At 41.9% G+C, this 24037-nt stretch overlaps 1 protein-coding gene across 1 annotated transcript in view; it reads right to left on the reverse strand.

Annotated features, from left to right (window-relative positions):
- Positions 1 to 4282: 4282 nt before the first annotated feature.
- SLC15A1 (solute carrier family 15 member 1) overlaps positions 4283 to 24037 on the reverse strand; it is a 35613-nt gene continuing 15858 nt past the window's right edge. The window contains exons 14-25 of the mRNA XM_060287855.1: positions 23852 to 23896; positions 23665 to 23697; positions 23495 to 23583; positions 22871 to 22952; positions 20983 to 21102; positions 19786 to 19929; positions 18914 to 18963; positions 8359 to 8466; positions 8128 to 8236; positions 7435 to 7578; positions 5845 to 5952; positions 4283 to 4902 (exon numbers count right to left, since the gene is read on the reverse strand). Of these exons, the coding sequence (XP_060143838.1) occupies positions 4711 to 4902; positions 5845 to 5952; positions 7435 to 7578; positions 8128 to 8236; positions 8359 to 8466; positions 18914 to 18963; positions 19786 to 19929; positions 20983 to 21102; positions 22871 to 22952; positions 23495 to 23583; positions 23665 to 23697; positions 23852 to 23896 (1224 nt within the window). The 3' untranslated portion in view covers positions 4283 to 4710. The remainder of the gene's footprint in view (positions 4903 to 5844; positions 5953 to 7434; positions 7579 to 8127; positions 8237 to 8358; positions 8467 to 18913; positions 18964 to 19785; positions 19930 to 20982; positions 21103 to 22870; positions 22953 to 23494; positions 23584 to 23664; positions 23698 to 23851; positions 23897 to 24037) is intronic.

Here is a 24037-nt window from a genome sequence, read left to right on the forward strand (position 1 = left end):
CACCACAACTACTGAGCCCATGTGCTGCAACTACTGAAGCCCACGCACCTAGAGCCCATGCTCCGCAACAAGAGAAGCCACCGCAATGAGAAGCCCGTGCACCGCAACAAAAAGAAGAGTACCCCCGCTCGCTGCAACTAGAGAAAGCCTGCATGCAGCAACGAAGACCCAGCACAGCCAAAAATAAATAAATTTATAAAAAAAAAAAAAAATGAAGCTGCAGAAGTAGTCCAGAATGCATGACAAAAATCTATGGCTAAAATGGTCAACAAAAATTAAACTGGAAGATGCATTTAATAAAGTAACTTTATAAAGTCTAAAATAGATGCAAAATAAATGTTAGTACCCTGAAAGAAATAAAGAACATCCACAAAATGAAAAAAAAAATTATGGAGACACGTGGAAACAAAACAAGAATAGGCCAATAAGATTCATGTGGACATTATAACCACTGTCCAAAATATTCTGCATCAAAACGTCTACAAACAATAAATGCTGGAGAGGGTGTGGAGAGAAGGAAACCCTCCTACACTGTTGGTGGGAATGTAAATTGGTGCAACCACTATGGAGAACAGTATGGAGGTTCCTCAAAACCTAAAAATACAGCTAGCATGTGATCCAGCAATCCCACTACTGGGCATACACCCTGAGAAAATCATAATTCAAAAAGAGTCATGTACCAAAATGTTCGTTGCAGCTCTATTTACAATAGCCAGGACATGGAAGCAACCTAAATGCCCATTGACAGAAGAATGGATAAAGAAGATGGTACAATGGAATATTACTCAGCCATAAAAAGAATGAAATAATGCCATGTGCAGCAACATGGATAGACCTGGAGATTATCATACTAAGTGAAGTAAGTCAGACAAAGAAAGACAAATATCATATGATATCACTTATATGTGGAATCTAAAATAATGATACAAATGAACTTATTTACAAAACAGAAACAGACTCACAGACATAGAAAACAAACTTATGGTTACCAAAGCGGAAAGGGGAGGAGGGATAAATTAGATGTTTGGGATTAACATATACACTAGTATATATAAAATACATAATCAACAGGGACTTATCGTACAGCACAGGGAACTCTATTCAGTATTCCGTAATGACCTAAATGGGAAAAGAATCTGAAAAAGAATAGATATATGTATATGTATAACTGAATTAATTTGCTGTACACCTGAAACTAACACAATATTGTAAATCACCTATACTCCAACATAAAATAAAAATTTAAAAAAACAACAAAACAAAAACCCCACAAACTATTCTGGCTTTTAGGTATAAACAATGAAATCCTGCTATGTACAACGAAAGCATTTCCATTCCAGATACTCTCCCCAACCCATGTAGGATCGTACTTCAACACTCAGCCCATGTTCAAGTCAGTGAATTATTTTGATTAAACACTGATCAGCAACTTAGAGAAAGGTGTAAAGCACAAAAAAATGGGGGCCAAGGAAAAGGCAGAAGACCAGAGGTTGTGGATCTGGCCCCATGCGTCCCCCTTGGCCACTCCTGCCCCATGACACTTACCACTGTCCAAAGTCTTTTGTCTAGAACCCCCATGGTCGCACCCGTCAGTCTTGATTACGTTTGGAAGAAATGGGAAGATTAGAGGGAAGATCACTCTGAAAACTCACCCCTGATGATCAAAGTGCCCTGATGCCCCCCGTCCCCCCTCTTATCCTTTAAAGGCCAGTGGAGGTCACATTAACACTGAGTTAATGTTTTCGTCCAACTGCAAAGCATACTCAATATTAATGTCATCGTCGATCGAGGGGCAGGTCTTCATTCAACATTTGGAAGCCTGGTGTGTGCCAGGTACCCTCAAACAGAGGATTTTAGAGACTTCACATTGTCTCGTGTTCTCTTTGTTTTGTAGGAGAGGAAAATGAGATTTGAAAGGTGAAGAGTTGCCCCGTGTTACCCAGCGGCTGTAAGAAGTGTTAGGACCAGAATATATTTTGAGAATTTAGGATGAGTTCTCTTTGGATTATTGACGAGAGTGGGGTAATGGAGCTGAGAGCTCATCACCGGGACTGTTGTTTTCCTCCATCAAAGGCATACCGTGTAAGTTAGAGGGTAGAAATGACCAGAGAGGCAAAATCCATAGTCCCTTATAGCGAGTCTTTCACACTAGACCTTGTCACCGAGGCGCATTCAAATCGCTGCTCAAGGTTCAGTCCTCAGCCTCTTCCATCTCACCCCTCATGGTCCAAGAGATTTTAAATTGTTATTTAACACAAAGAGGCCAACCACCTTCCGGAAATTAAGTGGATCACAGGATACATGCAGAGAGCTTCCGGCCCACGGAAAGCTGGAGAGTCACAACACACCGGGGGTGCGAGACAGGAGTGCAGAGGAGAGACAGCCAGACTGTTGCCAGAGCTGCTCCAGGTCTCTGCTCAAAACCTGCCAACCCCTACCTTTAGCAGGAGTGAACATAAATCTTTAAGTTAAAGGGTCCAGAGATAAGAAAGGAAGCTACAAACAAAAAAACCCAGATGGGAACTTCCCTGGTGGCGCAGTGGTTAAGAATCTGCCTCCAATGCAGGGGACAGGGGTTCGAGCCCTGGTCCGGGAAGATCCCACATGCTGCGGAGCAACTAAGCCCGTGCGCCACAACTACTGAGCCTGCACTCTAGAGCTCGCGAGCCACAACTACTGAGCCGGCGTGCCACAACTACTGAACCCCGCACACCTAGAGCCTGTGCTCCGCAACAAGAGAAGCCACCGTAATGAGAAGCCTGCGCACCGCAATGAAGACCCAACGCAGCCATAAATAAATCAATTAATTAAAAAAACAAACCCAGATGGAACCAGCTGGGACCAAGATGGTGGCCCGAATCGAATCTGACCTCCAACAGACCCTGAGTCTCATTATACAGTGATTTTACTACATTAGCATATCAAATGACACACACCTACCAAAGGCCATGACCGGACGTCAAGGACCAAAAAAGGATAAACGCGGTGGCGCTCCACTCCCTCGGAAAAAGCGCTAAAAGACTAATGCATATGCCTCCCGTCATTAGCCTCACTCCTCCTCCCTTCGTCTTGACTCTAAAATTAAATCCCTCTCACCAGGTGGGTGAGAAGTTGATCTGTGAACTTACCTCCTGTTTCTCCATTCTTTGGCCCATGAATAAAGCTTGTGCTGTGTCCATCTCAGCTTCAGTTTTGTTATTTGCCTTCTTGAACCCAGCTGGGCTAGGTCTCAAACAGGGACCATGCAACTTAATTTGGTAACGAAACTGGGGAACAGGAAAACCGTTGGAGGAAGTGGCCTGGATCCTGAATATGAAGAGCATTTTGCCAGGAGGAGTGCGTGGGCGAGGGGTGGGTAGAAAATAAGTGTCTCAAGACCTGATTTTTCTTTTGCCTTTGACTAGAAGTGAGAACCCATTGCATTCCAGGAACTAGAAGAAGTTGGTAGATCAGAGAGAAAGCTGACATATCCACAGAAGAAACAGTTAAGGAATGAGGACTTGATCCAAAGGGTAGAAAAGGTCCTCAGCAAGCTTTGATCATTACATTTGCGTTTCTCACTCTAGACTTTGTTTCTCTGTTTCATTCCGTCTCCACACTGCAATGACAAGCTTGTGCATGAAGCATCTTAGAGATCCAAGCTCCTAACCCAGGAACCAGTTTCCACATTCAGAACTGTGCACACGTCTGTCTAAGAACTGTTGCTCGTTTTTCCAAGAGTGCCAAAGCGGACTCGTTCTGAGTCTGATACCTGGGAATGGTTATATGATAAATATCTATAGGATGAATTTGGCAGGAAGTGTTCATAATATTTTGGAACGATTTTTATTCAAGTAGAAAAATGCTCACGAGTATTGAGAAAAACACTTTGAGATGGTACAAATATATGCACACGGGAAGCTCCTAGTAGAAAAGAGCAGTGTAGCCACAGATAACCCCGAGAAAAGCAGGAAACAAACTTTGATAGTTCATGTTCCTGGAATTTACTGTATGTGGGTCTTGCTTTGTTCATGCTTTTATCACCTTCTGAGGAAATTTTAATGAGCGGGCACAGCTTTTATAATCAGGAAAGGAAATGTTAAGGATTTCTTACTCTGCCCCCACCCAAATACACAGACACTTACTCTTAAGAATGAGAATTTATTTCATACCATTGAAACTCTAAAAATCATGACTTGCCTTTACCTGAGTAGTTTTTTGAGTTATACATAATTTAAAAAGAGGTAGGGACTGGAAAGACAAAACTAAAAACAGAAGGTAAAGTTACCAGTTCCTACTAGCCGGTCCTTATGGTGTACCATTCTAAAGCCTAAACAGTCACTTTTTGCCTCATTTAACATTGTTTCCATAGAGTGTTTGAATGCAAACAATATGGAACTTTGCCACCATTTCAAAAATTCAAGTTAGGCCAAAATAACTTCGTGTGTTAGGAAAGGAGTTAAATGCAGGGTATGGACTCAGTGTTGTAAAAGTATGTGTATGTGTGTGTGTATGCTTTAAATAAGACTTCTCTGAAAAACAAACAAACAAAAGGACTTCTTTTAGAGTGTTAGGTTCATTGCTGGCTGCTTAGAGAACAGCTTTCTTGGTTTGTTTCACAGTTCTGAAGTCTTCCCCATCAGCGGCCATACAACAGAGTGTCCTGCCCCCAGGGGACAGACACCTGGGCACATCCTGGGCCCAATCCGTCCTCCACTTGCTTCTTGATATTCACAGCTGTGTCTGTAAGTCGGAGTCCAACTTGGGATATGGGTTACTCTCTTCCGGGTACTTTTTCTTTTCATCCGTATCAAACTGAGCTTCAATCTCTGCTGGACTGACGTACGTATAGAATCGGGCCATGACGGCAAATATTACGCTGACGACCAGAAGCAACCCCGCAAACAGAACATACTCGGCCCACTTTGAAGGAATTGAAGTTGGAGCAAGGAAAGAAACAAAAACAATACAGGTTATGGGAATGTATATATCGCGGGTATGTTTTCTAGAGACATCCAGATCGAAGGTGTTGGAAATGAAGTTGTTAGGGGAAACTGGTAGCTACTGCCACAGATACAGAATGGCCAGCTTTTCTTGAATGCCCAATGTAACAGTCACGTTCCTGGAACGGCTCTGGAGTGCAGACACCCAGGACTTTAAGAAGATGAGACAAAATTTCCGAAAAACCCGAGTCTTAAGACAAATAGCTGGCCCCTGGAAGGATGGGGACCCAGAGCACACCAGGCAGAGTACTCTTGAGGGAAAAAGAATGTGCTGAAGTGTTCTCAGGTAAGACCCCCATGTTATCTTTCGGCAAAACGTTGAGGTCATGAGCATGCAGGATTAGCACAGGCTCTGATGGGACCTGGTGGGGGAAGTAATGAGTCTGATGGGGTAAAGGGACAGCTCCCTCATGAGGCAGAGATTCTGAGTGCTGAAGGAGAGTTCCAGAACCAGAAAAGCCCTCATTTTATTTTAATGGGAAAAATTACGACAACCTTTAGGATGGCTTTAACTTTAGGTACTGTGAAACTTTCTGGATAACACGCCTGCTTTGGGGCCACTGAGCCGCATTCACTGAGGCCAGGAAAGATGTTTCCTTTGGTAGTAAAACCATATGAGCGTGTAGGTATGTTAACCCCATCTGGTTACATCTGGTTATTTTCCAAGTAGAAATAAGAAGCATCAGCACGCACTTGGCCATAAGGCCTTTTTGTATCTGCCCTGTCTGGCTGGTCTGGCAGTTCTCCTCAGCCATTAGCCAAGAGGACCACGTGTATATACAGACAGCTAGGGAGGGTCGTCGCGATGACGATTAACAGGTGAGAAGACAGAGGTACGCGCGATCTCTGTCTGCACCAGTACCTGTTCGCTGAACGAGCCCGCTCCTGCTACGATAAGGACAATGAAGTTGCCAGCTGCCACTGTCAACAGCCACCCTGCTTGAAGCACTGACTTCATGTTGGAAGGAGCCTGAGGAAACGAAACAGAGTGAGTCCCGATGTAGACGTCAACCGCAGAGCGGAACACAGCTAACTCACCGACTCCCTTAATTAGGCCGTCTACCCCCAAAATGCACATTAAGAGTCAGGCTGGTCTAAATGCAAAAAGGATTATCACTTGGATAACAAGACATCCCAAATGCTCCTGTGGTATGAACACACAAGAATCCTTTGTTTTTCACTCTCCACATGCTTGCAAAGCTCTCATCTTAATGAAATGGACGAATCTATAGGTGAACCGATTCTGCTTCTACAGAAGAATTTTCAGACAAAGCCATCCAGCCCAACCTCTCCTTCCCCCCAAATGGAGGCTGCTCTCTGCGCTGTCACCTTGCTCTTTGGGGAGCTTCCCCGCTATGTCAGCAAAACTTCTCTTAGAACTCTTGTCACCTGTGTTACAGTCCTCTCCTTAACTAGACTGTGAGGTCATCGCAGAAAGGGATTACCCAGCTCATATTTACCATCTTTACTGCAAAACTTGAAGGTATTAGGCACGCTGGGCTTAGGACGACTGTCACTGTATTTTGATAAAATAGTTTAGAACCTAAGCTCTAATTTAGGTATCAGCAAAATGTGCCTCATTAGTCTAATAGTCACAAAAGCAATACTACTTTTTAACTTTTAAAAGCTAGGCCTTGGGCTTCCCTGGTGGCGCAGTGGTTGAGAGTCCGCCTGCCGATGCAGGGGAACATGGGTTCGTGCCTCGGTCCGGGAAGATCCCACATGCCGCGGAGCGGCTGGGCCCGTGAGCCATGGCCGCTGGGCCTGCACGTCCGGAGCCTGTGCTCCGCGACGGGAGAGGCCACAACAGTGAAAGGCCCGCGTACCGCAAAAATAAATAAATAAATAATAATAATAAATAAAATAAAAGCTAGGCCTTAATCAGTGTGTTTACTGGGAGCTACAAAGAGACCTCGAGTGAACTTTAAAAATAATGAGGACACAGACCTATGCATGAGCCTGCTATGAACAGGTTGTTTCAGAACGTGGGATCCACCGACCATCACGACCCTGGTAATGGTCGTTAATGTAGTTTTTCCTACTTAGGACCCCAAATCTCTAGCATGTGACTGGGAATTCAGATACCTATATATGGACACTCATGATGCTAAATTGTAATATTCCTTTTTTTTTTTTTTTTTTTTTTGGCCACGCCGTGTGGCTTGCAGGATCTCAGTTCCCCGACCAGGGATTGAACCTGTGCTCTCGGCAGTGAAAGCATGGAGTCCTAACCACTGGACCGCCAGGGAATTCCCTACACGGTAATATTCTTATTCCGTAAATAAGACTTGGTAATTTCTAAAACCTTGTTTGGTAGAACCTACCATAATGCTCTCTAGAATTTTTTTTACACTGTAAATACATGGCTACGCCAGCTTTTAACTAAGTCCCAGCAGCATTATTTGAAGGCAGGGTTGTAGGAGAGGGGTGTACAGAACGACAGAGAGGAAACCTGAGAATATGAGAACTCCAATCCCGTGACGGAGAAAACCACCTCGCCGCAGGTGAGGAGGAAGTACTGGGGGATTTGCAGGGCCATGCTGACTGTGTTCGGGGAAATATCTTCAACTACTATCGGTTCGAGGCAGCCGTTATCCTAAACCAGTAAGGCAAAAGCAAGAAGAAGAAATGAAAAGCGAGACTGCTTCCAGAATAAAAATTGCTCAGACAGGCAAACTGAATTTGGACCTTCAGGGTTACACCGAAGGATCTTCCAGAAAGCACACATTTTAAATGTAAATATGCAAAACTGCATTTTATCCTTGGGATGGGATGGACTTGGTAGGATTTGAAAATATGTTCACTAGCTTTTTATTCTTAAATAAGAGAGCAGATTGGAAGTCAGGTTTGTTGAAAACATTGCCAGCTCTTTGAACGAAAAGCTTCCAAGGTCCATGTTGACAGTCTATGAGGACAGTGGTCAATGTGAACGTTTAGAGCAGGTCAGTCTGTTTAATTTTATTCTAAAGGTGAACTTAAGGCAATGATAAACCACAGAATTAGTGGTGAACTGAATTAATTCTAAATTCGTTTAAAATACAGATCCTAATATCACTCTGTTAAATCATTACTATGTCCTGTTTTCAAGGACTCATATCAATAAACTTTGAGTGGAACTTCTGATTCAGTGCAATGAGTTACTAACCTTCCTTGTGATTACATAGGTATACGCACTACCAAATTCAAGGTAGGATGTTTCGAACTCATTTCCACAGTGTTGTGCAATCTCTGATGAGTTTATTGTGAAGCTCTTTCTATGAAAAGGAAGATTAATATAAATTAACGTTCTTGGTATTGAAAGTTTCAATGTATTATTTAAAGGAAAAGACTTGAAACCCTTGAACTTGGGAGCAAAGTGTCCACTACAGGTACTTACCTGCCAGAAGAGAAAAAATGATATTCGCTGGCATTGTGACTGGTGACGTTTTCATAAATTTCCTCACCCATTGTGACACTGAAGCTCTCAGCAAGAGTATTTACAAATCTGAAACAGAAAACCATCTGTCTTGTGAGTGGACTATGGAATGACTTGCTCCAGGTCACAGTATGTGTATCTGAAGTTGGGATGTGTTCCCTTTTGGAAGGAATTTAAGATGTCTGCAGAAGATTTCTACAGTATAAAGGCAGAAAGTAACTTACTCTAGGTTTGTCTTTGCTCACCTCATGAGAACACACCTAAAAGAATTTATTTAACACCGGTAAATGCCGGGAACTGTTCTAAGTACTCTCTGACTAGGAACTATTTCAGTGGTATTTTGGGATATTAAGTACAGATTGAAATAGCTGCTGATCTCCTCCCCCTCCGGAAGGCAGCCATGTCTTTGCGCTTCTTATTTCAGAAGCTTGACAGCCAAAGTGATGAAGGACCAAAAGCAGTAGCTGCCGAGTACCTAAAAGACAGCCTCCAACTGGGGCTTCTTTTACAGCGTCAGGGAAGCCCATTCATTTCCTTTACTTTAAAGAGCAGCTTCAGGCAGGGAGGGGCTCCAAGGAGTGGACAGGAAGACATGGGCCAGCCCAGCAATCAGAGACAGTTTTGAGGAATTCCCTTCAGATGGCAGAGACCTGTGTCTGCAGGTCGTGGAGTAACAGTGATCAGCACCCCACGGGAATACGGCTGGGAATGGAACACCCAGTAGGACTGGGTGCTGGGTCCCAAGGTTTCCAGTCTCTGAAACATTCCCTGTGCCCAAGCTTCAATGGGACCGTTTGAGAGTTGTTTGCCTCCAAAGGACCATATAGGTGGTGGCCGGGTGGACAGATGATTAGAGATCCCTTCCTCAAGTGTTCCAGGCTAGAGAAGACTCTGGTACTCTTGTACTGCCCCAGGGAGAAGGGGGCTACCCCAAATAAGACCAGCGGATCTCTCCTACCAGATAGGTGATTGAAGGCATACAGAAGGTTATCCAATTCAGAGAACGAGAAGTAATAACAGTATACACCTAAGTACCATAAAGAACAATTTAACTTCCACATCCCTAAAATACATGGTGATGGAATAAAATTTACGTTTTAAGGCAGGACAAGAATATGGAAACATAACATTCCCTGCTCTGTATTGAGCGCTCCCTAATATGCAGTGTGCATTATACATTAACTTGACCTCCCCAAAGGTGGGAATGCTGGCTCCACCATAAAGATCAATTTTTTTTCCCTTTCTTCTGACGTCAGCAGTGTAACTCCTTGGAAGATAACATTCTCTCCTAATTCTGTAAGGGGTTGTGGTGACCTACTGCTTGCTTTGTATGTGCAGACTTAGACTATGTGTTTTTGGTGAACCTTATGTAAAAATGTGTGTCATTTTGATGTACAATCTTTTGCCTCAAAAATGTGTATTTTGAAGTACCTTTGTGGTGTTTTTTTTTTTTTTTGGCCATGCCAGGCAGCTTGTGGGATCTTAGTTCCCTAACCAGGGATTGAACCCAAGCTCTCGGCAGTGAAAGCGTGGAGTCCTAACCACTGGACCACCAGAGAATTCCCTTGAGGTACCTTTGTATCAATGAAGTACCTTTGACTTCTAACAAGGAGAACAGTCCTCAGAGTTTTTTGAAAGACTGTCTCCTGGGTTATAATCTTTTAGATCTGCTCAAATAAAATTCTCTACTTCTCCTTTAGATAGACTATTGATTAATTTTTTTGTCAACAGTGGCCAAGTTTCATCTACTTTGTGGCAATAAGTAATATTGGTCAAATTCCAGGGACTGAGACAACATTTTTATGAAACATTTGACTTGGTGTCATTTAACAGGTGATTAAAATAGAAAACTGAACCTGATGTAGGTCAACAGGAGCCTAATAGAGTGAATATTGCTCCAAACTGTAAATGCCACTTTTATAAAAGGTTAAGATGAACCATTCAAAAGACAGACAGTGGAAACAGTATGCAATTAGGAAGTAGACCCTTGGGCCTGGGGCCTGGCTTTATATATTATAAGCCAGAAGACTGAATAAATCCTATCCTAAGGCTTGAGTACTACTGCCTGCCTGACATATGTCTCAGGGCTGGTACAAGATACCAATAAGAATGGAAATAATCTGAAAAAAAAAAAAAGCAATATCACACGTATCAGATGTGTTTTCATATACACACAGAAAATAGAAGAGGATAAACAGCAAACACATTCTGAGTGCTTCAAAAGGCATGGAAAGCGGAGGTTCCAGATCAATTGTGCTCTAAGAGCTCTGATCAGGCAAATCCTAGGGTCCACTAGGCTTCAAGCTGGCCTGACATCTTAGGAGCACCAGGATCTAAGCTACAAAGTGATCATGGGAGGAGGGATGGAGAGTGGGAACCAGCTGAGAAAACAAGATGGGACCAGTTCCTTAAAGAATAACAAGGGGGGCTTCCCTGGTGGCGCAGTGGTTGAGAGTCTGCCTGCCGATGCAGGGGACGTGGGTTCGTGCCCCGGTCCGGGAAGATCCCACGTGCTGCGGAGCGGCTGGGCCCGTGAGCCATGGCCGCTGAGCCTGCGCGTCCGGAGCCTGTGCTCCGCAACGGGAGAGGCCACAACAGTGAAAGGCCCGTGTACAGCAAAAAAAAAAAAAAAAAAAAAATTATAACGAGGGGACAGAGATATTTGTTCCTCTTCAATAAAAAATTTTTTAAAAAAAGGCTTTATGAGCTATAGTTCACATACCGCAAAATTCACCCCTTTAAAGTGTGCAATTCAGTGATTTCACTACAGCCACATGGTTGTGCAACCATCACAAGAGTCCAGTTCTCATCGCTCCAAAAAGAAACTCAATGCCCGTGAGTAGTCTCTCTCCATGCCCCTCCCCACAGTCCTTGGCAACCTCTAATCTCCTTTCTGTCTCTGTGGATTTGCCTGCCGTTTCATGTAAATGGGATCATACACCAGGAGGTCTTTGTGCCTGGCTTCCTTCACTTAGCATAATGTTTTTAAGGTGTATTCATGTGACAGCATATAGCAGTACTCCATCTCTCTTCATCACTGAATAATATTCCATTGTATGGATAGACCACATTTTGTTTATCAGTTAATGGGCATTTGAATTGTTTCTACATTTTGTCTATGGTGACTAATGCTGCTATGAACATTCATCTACAAGTTTTCGAGTGGACATATATTTCCATTTCTTGTGGGTGTATACCTAGGTGAAAAATTGCTGGGTCATCTGGTAACTCTATGTTTAACATTTTGAGAAACAGTTTTTCAAAGTGGTTGCATCAGTTTACATTCGCACCAGATGTGTATAAGGATTCCAATTTATCTGCCTCCTCACCAACACTTTTTATTACCTGTTTTTTTTTTAAATTTATTTATTAGAGCCTGGTGAATGTGAAGGGTTATCTTGTTGTTTGGATTCACATTTCCCTAATGAATAATGCTGCTGGGCATCTTTTCATGTACTTTTTGGCCAACAGTATTTGTTTTGGATAAATGTCTATTCAAATACTTTGCCCATTTAAAAAATTGGGTTATCTGTCCCTTTACTATTGAGTAGTAATAATTTTCATACATTTGGAATATAAGTCTCTCATATATGATTTGCAAATATTTTCTCTCATCCTGTGGGTTGTCTTTCACTTTGTTGATGGCATCATTTGTAGCACAAATGTTTTCAATTTTGATGAAGCCTATTAGTATTTTTGTTGTTGTTGTTTGTGCTTTTAGTTTCATATATAAGAAACCACTGCCTAATCCAAGGTCACAAAGATTCATTCCTATTTTTCTTCTAGAAATTGTATTGCTTTAGTTATATTTAGGTCTATGACCCATCGAGTTAACTTTTATATATGGGATCAGTGAGGCGGGTGTTCAACGTCAGTCCTTTGTATGTGGATTTCCAGTACCGTTTTTGGAAAACTCCACAATTTTTAAAATGAAGATATCTTTCTGAATCTACTTATGGCCAATCATGTCCCAGCTACACTCCCTCCTTAAAGGGAGTGTTTTTTCAGTATGGCAGTCGTCAAGACCAGGACTGAAATAAACTGAACTGACAGTAAATCTTAAATTGAGATTTTTAGCAACCAAGGAAGCATACAATCACATTATCTATATGAATGATTTCTGTACCACTACTGAATAAAAATATTTGTAAAATATTGTTTTTTAAAACTTTCTTCATCCTTTTTATATTTCTTTTTTGTATTACTTATGATGAACATATTAATTTGGTACAGTAGTTTATATACATTTATAATTTATAAAGGATACCATATTCATACATTGTGGGTACATGCTCAAAATATTTTTATTGAATGTGATAAAAGGTTTAAAGATCACTGCCCTCGAGAAACTTCCCACATGTGGACAAAGAAACATATGTGAATGTGGACTGTGACATTGTTTGGAAAAATGAAAATAACCTAAATTTCCTGTACAGAGGAATGGACCAAAAAAATTGTGGTATATCTACGCAATGGAATATTATACAATGGTTTAAGTGAATGGATAAGGGACACATATATGAATGTGACTAAATATTAAAATAATATTTTAATGTAATATATTTTATAATATGATTGTAGAATGACATATACACAAGACAATAACTTTTTTTTTTCTTTTTTTTTTGGCGGTACGCGGGCCTCTCACTGTTGTGGCCTCTCCCGTTGTGGAGCACAGGCTCCGGACGCGCAGGCTCAGCGGCCATGGCTCACGGGCCCAGCCGCTCCGCGGCATGTGGGATCTTCCCGGACTGGGGCACGAACCCGCGTCCCCTGCATCAGCAGGAGGACTCTCAACCACCGCGCCACCAGGGAAGCCCAACAATAACATTTTAAGTTTAAAAACATGCCAAAAACATATTGTTTATAGATACATATATATGTAGCAATATGTAATGTTAAAAAAATTCATGAGAAAGATTAGTATCAAACTCTCGACCACTTTTTGAATGAAGTATCTTGCCATTTATTTAAAAGACTGTAGTCTGTTAAGTCCTGCAGCTTCCTGATACCACATAATTAAGAGGATTCCATTTTGCTTAAGATTCTATATACTATTCCTTTAGTTCATATATTACTCAGAAGTCTGACTTCCTGAAATTTTTGAAGTTGTTCTAATTATCAGTTTGTTTCTGACGCTAGTTTTTCAGAACTTCCCTTTTTTTTAAAATGTGTCTCTTGGGCATTACTGAAATAATAAATAATAAAACCTTTGATCCATTAAGAATTTGTTGTTGCCAATAAAAAGAAAAAAGTTTCTGGTTTATCTTTCACCACATGGATGGATTGGTGGAGTTAAGTGTTGGTGACCTCATGTATCCTTCTTTTGTAAGATCTCATCAAAGACAATGAAGGAGGAGAGGGAGAGGAGTGAGGAAGGGGGAAAAGGGAAGGGGAAGGAAGAGGGGGAGGGGAAGGAAGAGGGGGAGGAGAGGAAGAGGAGGAGAAGAACGAAGCTTTAACAGCACCAGAACAAGAAAGGATACCACAATCTAAATTGTCCAAAGTTTCTAAAGTTAGGAGACTTTTTTTTTTTTTTTTGCGGTACGCGGGCCTCTCACTGTTGTGGCCTCTCCCGTTGCGGAGCACAGGTTCTGGACGCGCAGGCTCAGCGGCCATGGCTCACGGGCCCAGCTGCTCCGCGGCACGTGGGATCTTCCCGGACCGGGGCACGAACCCGTGTCCCCTGCATCGGCAGGCGGACCCTCAACCACTGCGCCACCAGGGAAGCCCGGGAGACATTTTTGACAAAATCAAAGCAATGGATTCTGAGGCACAAAGGAAATCCCAGAGGTGCTGCCAGCTCAGAATCAAATACAAAGGTCAGGAAAGGGCCAGGTGACCATTATTAGTGTACTTCCTTCCAGGTCTGCTAAGGCAGTTGTGTGTATGTGCGTGTGTGAGGGACAGAACAACAATCCAGAAGCTGGAAAAGGTATTAGGGGCTGAATTGTGTTCCCCACTTCCCAATTCATATGCGCAAGTCCTAACCCCCCAATATCTTGGAATGGGACTGTATTTGGAGACAAGGTCTTTAAAGAGGTAAAATGAAGTCATGAGGGTGGGCCTTAATCCAAGATGACTGGTGTCCTTATAAGAAGAGGAGATTAAGACACAGGCACACACAGAGGGATGACCATGTGAAGACAGAGGGAGAAGACGGCATCTACAAGCCAAGGAGAGAGACCTCAGAGGAAACCAGCCCTGCCGACACCTTGACCTCAGACGTCCAGCCTCCGGAACGGTGAGGAAGTCATTTTCTTTTTGTTTAAGCCTCCCAGTCTGTGGCACTTTGTTATGGCAGCCCTAGCAAACGAATACAGAAGGGAACAAAGAAAACGAGGGAAGGAACCAAACATTCAAAGGGCCTAGTGCAGGCAAGATGAATAAAATCACATCCAGACTTACTTTCACTGCAGAGAACTGTGAGAACACCAAGGAGAAAGGAGATAATAAAAGCGTGGGGAGAAGAAAATGAAATCAACTACAAAGACTGGCAGACGCTTTTTGTTGGGTTTTTTTTTTTTTGTCTGCACAACTAGGTACTAGATGCCAGTAGAAAAAAACCCTCCAAGGTTCTGGGAGAAAATAGCATCCAACCTTATGATGAAGTGTACGAATAGAAAAAGGCATTTTCAGGCACGCAAGGGCTTGCAATTTACCTCACAGCTTCTCTTGACAAGATAACTGAGCATATCCCACAGCAAAACAAGAAAGGTGTCCCAGAAAGATGACACGAGATCCAAGAAAGAAAGGCAGAAACCTGGGCATACGATGAAAATTCTATGAGGATAGTGGCATCACAAGGTTACAGAGCAAAGGTTCCAGTGACATCAAAGAGCATGCTGAAGGTTTCCAGAGACATGGAGCCCTGGATCTGCTCACCTTGGGGATAAAGACTTATGCTTTTGTCAATGAGAGGTCAAGTAAGTTACAGGAAAAAACAAAAGCTAGGCAAGAAAGCCTTGGTTAAATTAAGGCAATCAAGATGCAGTACCACCGAACAATTCATGGAATGTCAATGAATCTTGACATTCAGAACACTTCCCTTTGAGGATACATTTTCAAGTTTATAAAGTTACATTCTCTTCTCTTTCAGACTGATCACTCTTATTACACTACAACTAATATTTATACAGTCAAATTGTAAATCCTGTGTATTGATCTATTTTTTAGACTCCACCTAGCACATGAAATACACGGAAAAATAAATGTTAAGTATTAACAATGTGAAACATGGGCAGTAAAGAGAGATGAAGAGTACATTAATTTCTTTATATCATTAAATTAGTAGATACCACCGTAATAATATACTTATTTCTCTATTAATGTGTTCTAGTGGTAGCTAGTAAAAGCTAAAATCAGAAATTCGGTTGTAGCCACAAAGAAATGGGAATTGCAGTAAGGGTTAAGGCAAATAGGAGACCTACTCTCATTTTTCCCCAATTTATTCTTATTAAAAAAGTGTATTTATAGTAAACTGGCTTTTTTGCTATATAGTTCTATGAGTTTTAACACGTCTAGATTTATATAAACATCATCACAATCAGGATACAGACCAGTTCCATTGCCCCCAAATCTCCCTCATGCTACCGCGTAGTTAAACCTTTCCTCCACTCCTACCCATGTCAACCACTAATCTGTTCTTCATTCTTAGGGGTTTTTTTGCCACTTCCAGAATGTCATATAAATGGAATTATATAGTATGTATAACTTTTTGAGATTGGCTTCTTTGATGGCATAATGCACTTGAATTTCTTTTATATTGTTGCATGAATCAGTAGTTCGTTCCTTTTTTTTCTTGAGTAATATTCCATTGTATGGATGCAATAAAATCTGATGTCTGTTTATCCATCACCCACTGAAGGATATTTGGGTGACTTCCAATCTTTGGTGATTATAAACAGAGCTTCTATAAACATTTGAGTATAGGTTTTATGTGAGCATAAACTTGCATTTCTCTAGGATAAATATCTAGGAGTGAGATGGCTGGCTCACATGGTAAGTATCTATTTAATTTGACAAGAAATTGCCAAACCGTTTTTCAGAATGGCTGTACCATTTTGCACTTCCATTATCAATGCATTGGGAGGTCTAGTTGCTCTGTATCCTCACCAGCACTTGATATTGTCAGCTTAAAAAATTATAGCCAGCCAATAGGTGTGTCATGAAAACTCACTGTGCTTTTAATTTATATTTCCTCAATAACCAATGATGTTGAACATTTTTTCATGTGCTTACTTGTGTATCTTCTTTGGTGAAATGTCTGTTAAAATCTTCTGCTCTATTTTTTAACTGGATTATTTTATTATTGAGTTTTGAGAGTACTTTATATATTCTGGGTACAAATTCTTTGTCAGATATGTATGTGATTTGTAAATATTTTCTCCCTGCTTGTAGCTTACCTTTTCATTCTCCTAACAGTGAAATTTATAGAACAGATGTTTTTAGTTTTGAGAAAATTTATTTTTTTTCTTTTATGGATTATGCTTTTGGTGTCATATCTAAGAACTCAAGTCACAAAGATTTTGTTTCCCTATAAAAATTTAATAGTACATTTTACATGTAGGTCTGTAATCAATTTTGAGTTAATTTTCCTACATGATGTATAAGATTTGTTATATAATTTTGTATAAAATGTGAAGTTTAGGACAAATTCACTTTTTACATATGAGTGTCCAAATGTTTCAACACCATTTTTTTAAAAGAATAAACTTATTAGCCCATTGAATTGTCTTTGTACTTTTGTCAAAAGTCAGTTGACTGTACTTGGGTGGGTCTATTTCTGGATCATTACACTGACCAATTATGCTAAGTGAAATCTGCTAGATAGAGAAAGACAAATACTGTATGGTGTCACTTATATGGGGAACCGAAAAAGAAAAAGTTGAATCCATAGAAACAGAGAATAGAGTGGTAGTTGCCAAGGAAGGAGGGATGGTGAGGGGAGACTTTCAGTTTTAAGATGAATAAGTTCTAAGGATCTAAATAAAGTACAGCATGGTGACTAATTAATACTATATTGTATACTTGAAATTTGCTAAGAGATTGGATCTTAAAATTCTCATAATATAAAAAGGGTAACTTTGAGGTGATGAATATGTTAATTAACTTGATTGTGGTAAATATTTTACAGTGTATACATGTATCAAATCATCACGTTGTATACTTTAAATATATATGATTTTGTCAATTATACCTCAATAAAACTGGAAAAATCATAAACCAAAAAACCAATGCTACGATTGAGATAGGAAATGCACTAAACCTATAGATCAATTTGGGGAGGATTGACATCTTTTCTATATTAAGTTTTCTAATCAATGAAACCAACATATCTCTCCATTTATTTAGGTCTTCATTGATTTCTCATCAGCCTTTTGTAGTTTCAGCTCTCAAATCCTGTATATGTCTTATAAGATTTATAATTAGTATTTCATCACTTTTTTTTGAGCTATGGTAAAAGGTATAGTTTAAAAATTTCAGTTTCCAATCATTTATTGCTAGTATATAGAAATATGTTCGTTTTGTTGTTGGCCTTGTATCCTGTAACCTTTCTAGACTCACTTACTGATTCTATGGGCTTTTTCTGTAGAGTCCTTGGGACTTGTTGATGCAATCCTGTCTTCTGTGAGTTGGGATAGTTTTATTTCTTCCTTTCCAATCTAGATGCTTTTACTTATTTTTCTTGCCTCATGGCACTAGCATCCAGAAGGATTGTGAATAGGAGTGGAGTGGACAATCTAACCTGGTTCCTGATCTTAGGGGGAGAGCATTTAGACTTTTGCCTTTAAGTACAATGTTAGCTTGGATTTTTTTAGATGTACATTTTCAGAGTAAGGAAGTTCCCTTCAGTTCCTAGTTTGCTGAGAGTTGTTAAATGAATGGATGCTGAATTTCATCAAATGCTTTTTCTGCATCAATTGATATGATGATGTGGCTTTTCCTCTTTAGTTTATTAAGATGATGGATTTTATTTATGATTTAGAAAACATTGAACCAGGGCTTCCTTGGTGGCGCAATGGTTAAGAATCCGCCTGCCAATGCAGGGGACACGGGTTTGAGCCCTGGTCCGGGAAGATCCCACGTGCCGCGGAGCAACTAAGCCCGTAAGCCACAACTACTGAGCCTGCGCTCTAGAGCCCGTGAGCCACAACTACTGAGCCCACGTGCCACAACTACGGAAGCCCGCATGCCTAGAGCCTGTGCTCCGCAACAAGAGAAGCCACCGCAATGAGAAGCCCACGCACCGCAACGTAGAGTAGCCCCCGCTCGCCGCAACTAGAGAAAGCCCACGCGCAGCAACAAAGACCCAGTGCAGCCAAAAATAAATAAATTTAATAAATTTAATAAATAAATTAATTAATTTTTTAAAAAAACATTGAACCAGCCTTACATTCTTGGGGTAAACCACATACTCTCATTTTATATCCTTGTTATAGTTGAATTTTACTGTGGGTATACATTAGTTATGTAAGAAGCTGATATAACTTAAGTTTTAAAGAAATACACATACCTGATTCCATTTTTTCCATTTTCTGGCTTCTGGTTAAGGCCATCCTTTACCTGAGAAAGAAAACATTTTCAAATCTAACTCATCAGAATAAGTTCAGAAGGAGAGTGATGTTGGCATTTATCTTAGGAGCTAAGGGCACCATGACTACATTTGCTGGGCTCCATTCTTCAGCCCTGGTTCACCTGAAGTTAAGATGAGCCTCTACAACTTTTCATGCTTGCTTTCTAGTGGTTCCACAGAACACTGCTCTCCAAGAATTTAGGGCAAGCCACTCAACAATTCCCTAATTAAACACATTACCAAGAAGTCTTAACTCCATATCGCAGTTGTGTACAAGCTCACTTAAATTCACCTTACAGAATACGCACAACTCCTTCATTAGGTCAACTACACCTTCATAGCTTCTTTATATGCTGAATGGAATATCCAGATGCCTATATTTTGTTATGAAATCATTTTTATGCATTTCTATTGCTTTTACCTGATGTATTCACTCTTTTTTTAGAGACGGCTCTAATTTCCCAATTACTCAGTGCAAATTTTTTAAATGAATGCCATTAAAGATATCTTTGAAACTTTATCTCAAAAAGTCTCTGAGAATCCACACAGGTACTCTGTGTGACCTGTGTGCACATATACCATACCATGCCCAGAAGGTCTTTTTAAAATTTGTAAAATTACTATTAACCCTTCCCATCCACCAGTCAAACCTTTACTGGAAGTCAAATGACTGTGTCCTTGAAAAAGGAAGAATTGAGGATTATCTAATATAATACTACATGGGGAGGAAAAAAAGTCACACCACTAAAAGGCCAATAGCACAGTCTCCAATAGCACAGTCAAGAGTCAGCTGCAGGTGTCCAGCTACTTACCACTTGGTATTTGTTTGGGGCCCAGACTAGAAGGATATGGCGATGGCCCTGCTCAAAGTCTTTTACTGGAGTGGGTGGTGATCCAGTAGAAGAAATGTTTATACTTGTCAGTTTGTCTGCACTGAAAGTCATAAAATCACTCGTCTATAATGGGGGGAAAGGAATCACAGTTAATACCAGAGCCTTATTCTGCACTAACACTGTCATGCATATTATTGGCATTCCCAGGTCATGTTCATACACATCCAAAAATGCCTTGATGGGGGCTGGCATTGGTTTGTCTCAGCCCCCGCCCTAGCCCCCCCTGTGGACTCTATCCTGAAGTTGTTTAGCATTACCACAAGAATTATGATTTTCATCCAGCATTTTACTTTCATTTTAGGAAGATAAATGCTATGGAAATTATTTCTACCATTGGGCAAAGAACAGCATTGAGGAAAAGCAACAACCTGGGTGAAAATCAATACTGGGCTTTCCCAAGCATCGGGAGTCAAACATTCTTTCCTCCTTCACGATTATTAGTTCGGCAAGATCTAAGGGAGTGGTTCTCAGTGGTGGCTGACCGGGAATGTGACCAGTTAAATCAAAATTTCTGGAGTTGGGCTGCAGGCGTCAGAATTGCCAAAGCTCTCCAGACTTAAGGTTGAGAAGCTCTCATCGAGACCAATGACCAACCATACACAGTAGGGTTTTCCAGTCTCAGCACTGTTGGCATTTGGGGCAGATAATTCTTTGTTGAGGGGGCTGCATGTCAGCATCTCTGGCTTCTACATAGGAGACGCCAAAAGCACACTCCCAGTTGTGACCATTACAAATGTCTCTAGAGATTTCCAAGTGTTCCCTGTGGGGGCTGTTTTGATAGCTCCGGTGGAGAACCGCTGACCTAGAACCTTGCTATTTAAAGTGTGGTTCCACGTACCGGCAGCAGCAGTGTCACCCGACAGCTTGTAAAAATGCAGCATTTCAGACCCACTGGTCACAAATCTGCATTTTAACAAGCTCCCCAGGTGATTCACAGACACATTAAAGAGCACACTGGTCCAGAGTGAAGCCAAAATGAGATCAGAGATGAAGACATTTCACTTCTGGGCTCATCTTTGGATTTACACAAGAACCAAGAAGATCGGCTTCTCCAAATCCTATTGTGATAACTCAGGTCAGAAGAGGAAAAAGAAAGTTGCATTTCCTTCTACTTACTTGATGCATCGGGTTAAGTGTCTCTGTCTTTCCAGGAAAGGATATATTCATGCTATCATTTCCTATATTCAATACTTTAATTTGGACTTCATTTCCTTTGGGGAAGACGGGAAGAGTTTTCTGAGCAAAATAAAAGAGAATTGGCAGTGAGGTCTTCAGTGCATACCGAAGATGACCCTAACCGTGGCACCGGAGTCACTTGCCCCCTGGCCGAGGAAGGTGGACTGGCTGAGGCACACAACGTACCCACCACGAAGCCCAGGAGGCCTCCAATCCTGCACTTCATGGCGCCCACAGAAAGTGATGCTCGGACAGAACATGGAAGCAGTCAGCAAGAGGCTGCTCTCGGTCCTACCTAGCCACCTCCAGGTCAGACCTGGTCAAAGGATGCCTGATGTATGAAGCCTGATACCTGAGGGGTCAGAGTAACCGTCGCCTAAATGAAGGTTGATCTTGTTGTAGCGCCTGAGGTCTGCTCTCCCTCGTAACTCTAGAAGCTCAGACCTCAGCCCTGGACATAGTGCTCTGAATATCCCCTCCCAATGCTTGGGAGCCCCCTGCCTCTCACCCTGCTCAGGGTTTCTGCCTTTTCTCTCAAATCCCAGTGTCACTGAAGTAATCCACATCTATTTTAGCCCCACAATTCATTTCCTACTAGCATAAAGCTAGTGATGTCCAAGAGAAAGTGAGCACACCCAAGCTCAAGGCAGCATTACTGACCACAGCCAACAGGTGGAATGACCCAAATGTCCATCCACAGATAAATGGATCAACAAAATGTGCTATATCCGTATGAAAGACTATTATTCTGCCTGAAAAAGGAAGGAAATTCTGACATGTGCTACAACATGGATGAAACTTGATGACACCGTGCTCAGTGAAATAAGTCAGACACAAAAGGACAAATACTGTATGACTCCCCTTATATGAGGTATAGAGAACAGTCAAATTCAACGAGACGAAATAGAATGGTCATGGCTGGGGGCCTGGGGGGACGTAGAATGAGGAGTTGTTTAATGGGTACAAGGTTTCAGTTCTGCAAGATGAGAAGTGTTCTAGGGATTGAGGTCACAACAATACGGATGTACCTAGTGCTACCAAGCTGTACACGTAGAAATGGTTAAGACGGCAAATTTTATGTTATACGTATGTTACCACGCTTAAAAATTTAAAGAGAGAGAAGGGAGGGAGGGAGGGAGAGGGACAGAGACAGAAACAGAGAAAGAGACAGAGAAAAAGAGAGACATGGGGGTGCAGGTGTGGGAAAAGGAGGGGAGGGGAGGGGGGAGAGAGAGAGACAGAGAGAGAGATTTTACCTCTCATCTTACATACTACCTAACACCCTGTTTCTGAGAGCTGCTCTCAGACGAACAGCATTAGGAATCTAGTTCAGTCCCATTTTGAGTCCAACAGACGTGTGGATTAGCTTGGGAACTAACCATCATCAGGAATGTTAGGATACAAAAGGCATCTTCCCATGAACAATTTCCCATTACAATTTACATATTTTTGAAGGACTTTGTGAGTGCCGAACCTCTTTTAACCAGATCTCCTAGGAGTTTAAATAGCAAAAGAACAAGTTCCACAAACTTCCCTCCCCTTATAAAAACTGTATTATAAACGGAAGCCCCTGTGTAACTGCCATCTAAGTTTTCTCCTAATTGAGTGCACCTTTTTGGCCCTATTCCTGGCTGCGTCCTTTGCAATGACAAGAACCCACAGGGCGTGCTGACTGAAAGGGACTGTTTTGCCCTGCAGCGCATCGTCCACAGCCCCAGGACTTAGTTTATCAGCAAATCCCTGGCCTCCCTCATCCTCTCAGTCCTGGAGAAGGACGCTCCACCAGACCCACCAAGAAAGGCCACTGGAGAATCAGAAAGCAGCTCACCTCGATTTCCACCTGCACAATTGCAGCTGCCACAAAAGCCATGGAAGCCAGGAACATCCCAACCGTCATCTTCTTCAAGGAGCTGGCGGGACAAGCAGAAGGGTGGCTCTCAGCCAGCCGCAGGTGAGCAAGCTGACGGTAAACCCACAAGGGAAGCGCTCCTCTCCCGCCCGCCTCCCCCAGACAAAACCAACTCCCCTCCAAAACACGTGGATTCCAAGCGTCTCTCTGTCTCTTATTCATGACCAGGACTAAGGAGGATAAATGTTACAGCTTCTCATCTGCATCTGGACATTTAAATTCTAGAAACTACTTTGGACCACAGTTACTATTTCTATCATCTACACATACAAGGGAGCCTTAATGAGAGGCTTTTTCAGGGTGCCATTAATAGCACTTTTATTTTAAGGGCAAATTTTCAGAAACGTCAGCACATAGACATCTGATTCGAAAATATTTCTTTGAAAACTCCCTCACGTAGGTGGCGTCATGGGAGAGGAGCCAGACATTCTTTCTGCTGAGGCTCTGGGAGCTGAGGGAGTGCAGCCCATTTGCAAAGCCCATTTGCAAAGCTGAGGGAGTTCGGACACATGGAGTCCGAACCCCAACCCGAGGGTCACCTACGTGAAATTGAAGCCACATTTTGCGATCAGAGGATACACCACAGCATCCATGATGGGAACCAGGATAACGATCAGGATGGCATTCACGGTCTGCAGAGGAAGTGGAGAGGAGCTGTTACTGCCTCAGCGGTGGCTCTGAGCTCTGGAAGCGACTTAAATATTTTCTCTCACCTGCATCTGATCTGGCTGAATTTCAATAATTCCCTAAAAAGAGGGGGAAAATCTCATTGATAAGTTCGCACAGAGGATCAGTTGGGGGGTTGGAATGTTATGAGAGAGAAGCAAAAAGGGGGCAAAGGGGCTAAAGCAAAGGAATATGGACCAGGGGCCGTAAAATAGCTCCAGGTCCCAGACTTACAATTTTCCCATTCATAGTTGTTGCCTGCAGCGTCCACCTGGAGCCCTTAAAAACAAGTTAAGTTTACTGCGTCATCTGGGAATGTGGGTTTTAAGCGTTTTATAAGCCAGTGTGGAGTCTTTTCCAAATCAGGAATGAGGTCTGAATTGCTATGGGGTTTAAAGATGTTCTTCAGTATCAGGCTCC

Source organism: Globicephala melas, chromosome 18 (assembly GCF_963455315.2).
Source record: "Globicephala melas chromosome 18, mGloMel1.2, whole genome shotgun sequence".
In the NCBI taxonomy this organism is placed as follows: domain Eukaryota; kingdom Metazoa; phylum Chordata; class Mammalia; order Artiodactyla; family Delphinidae; genus Globicephala; species Globicephala melas.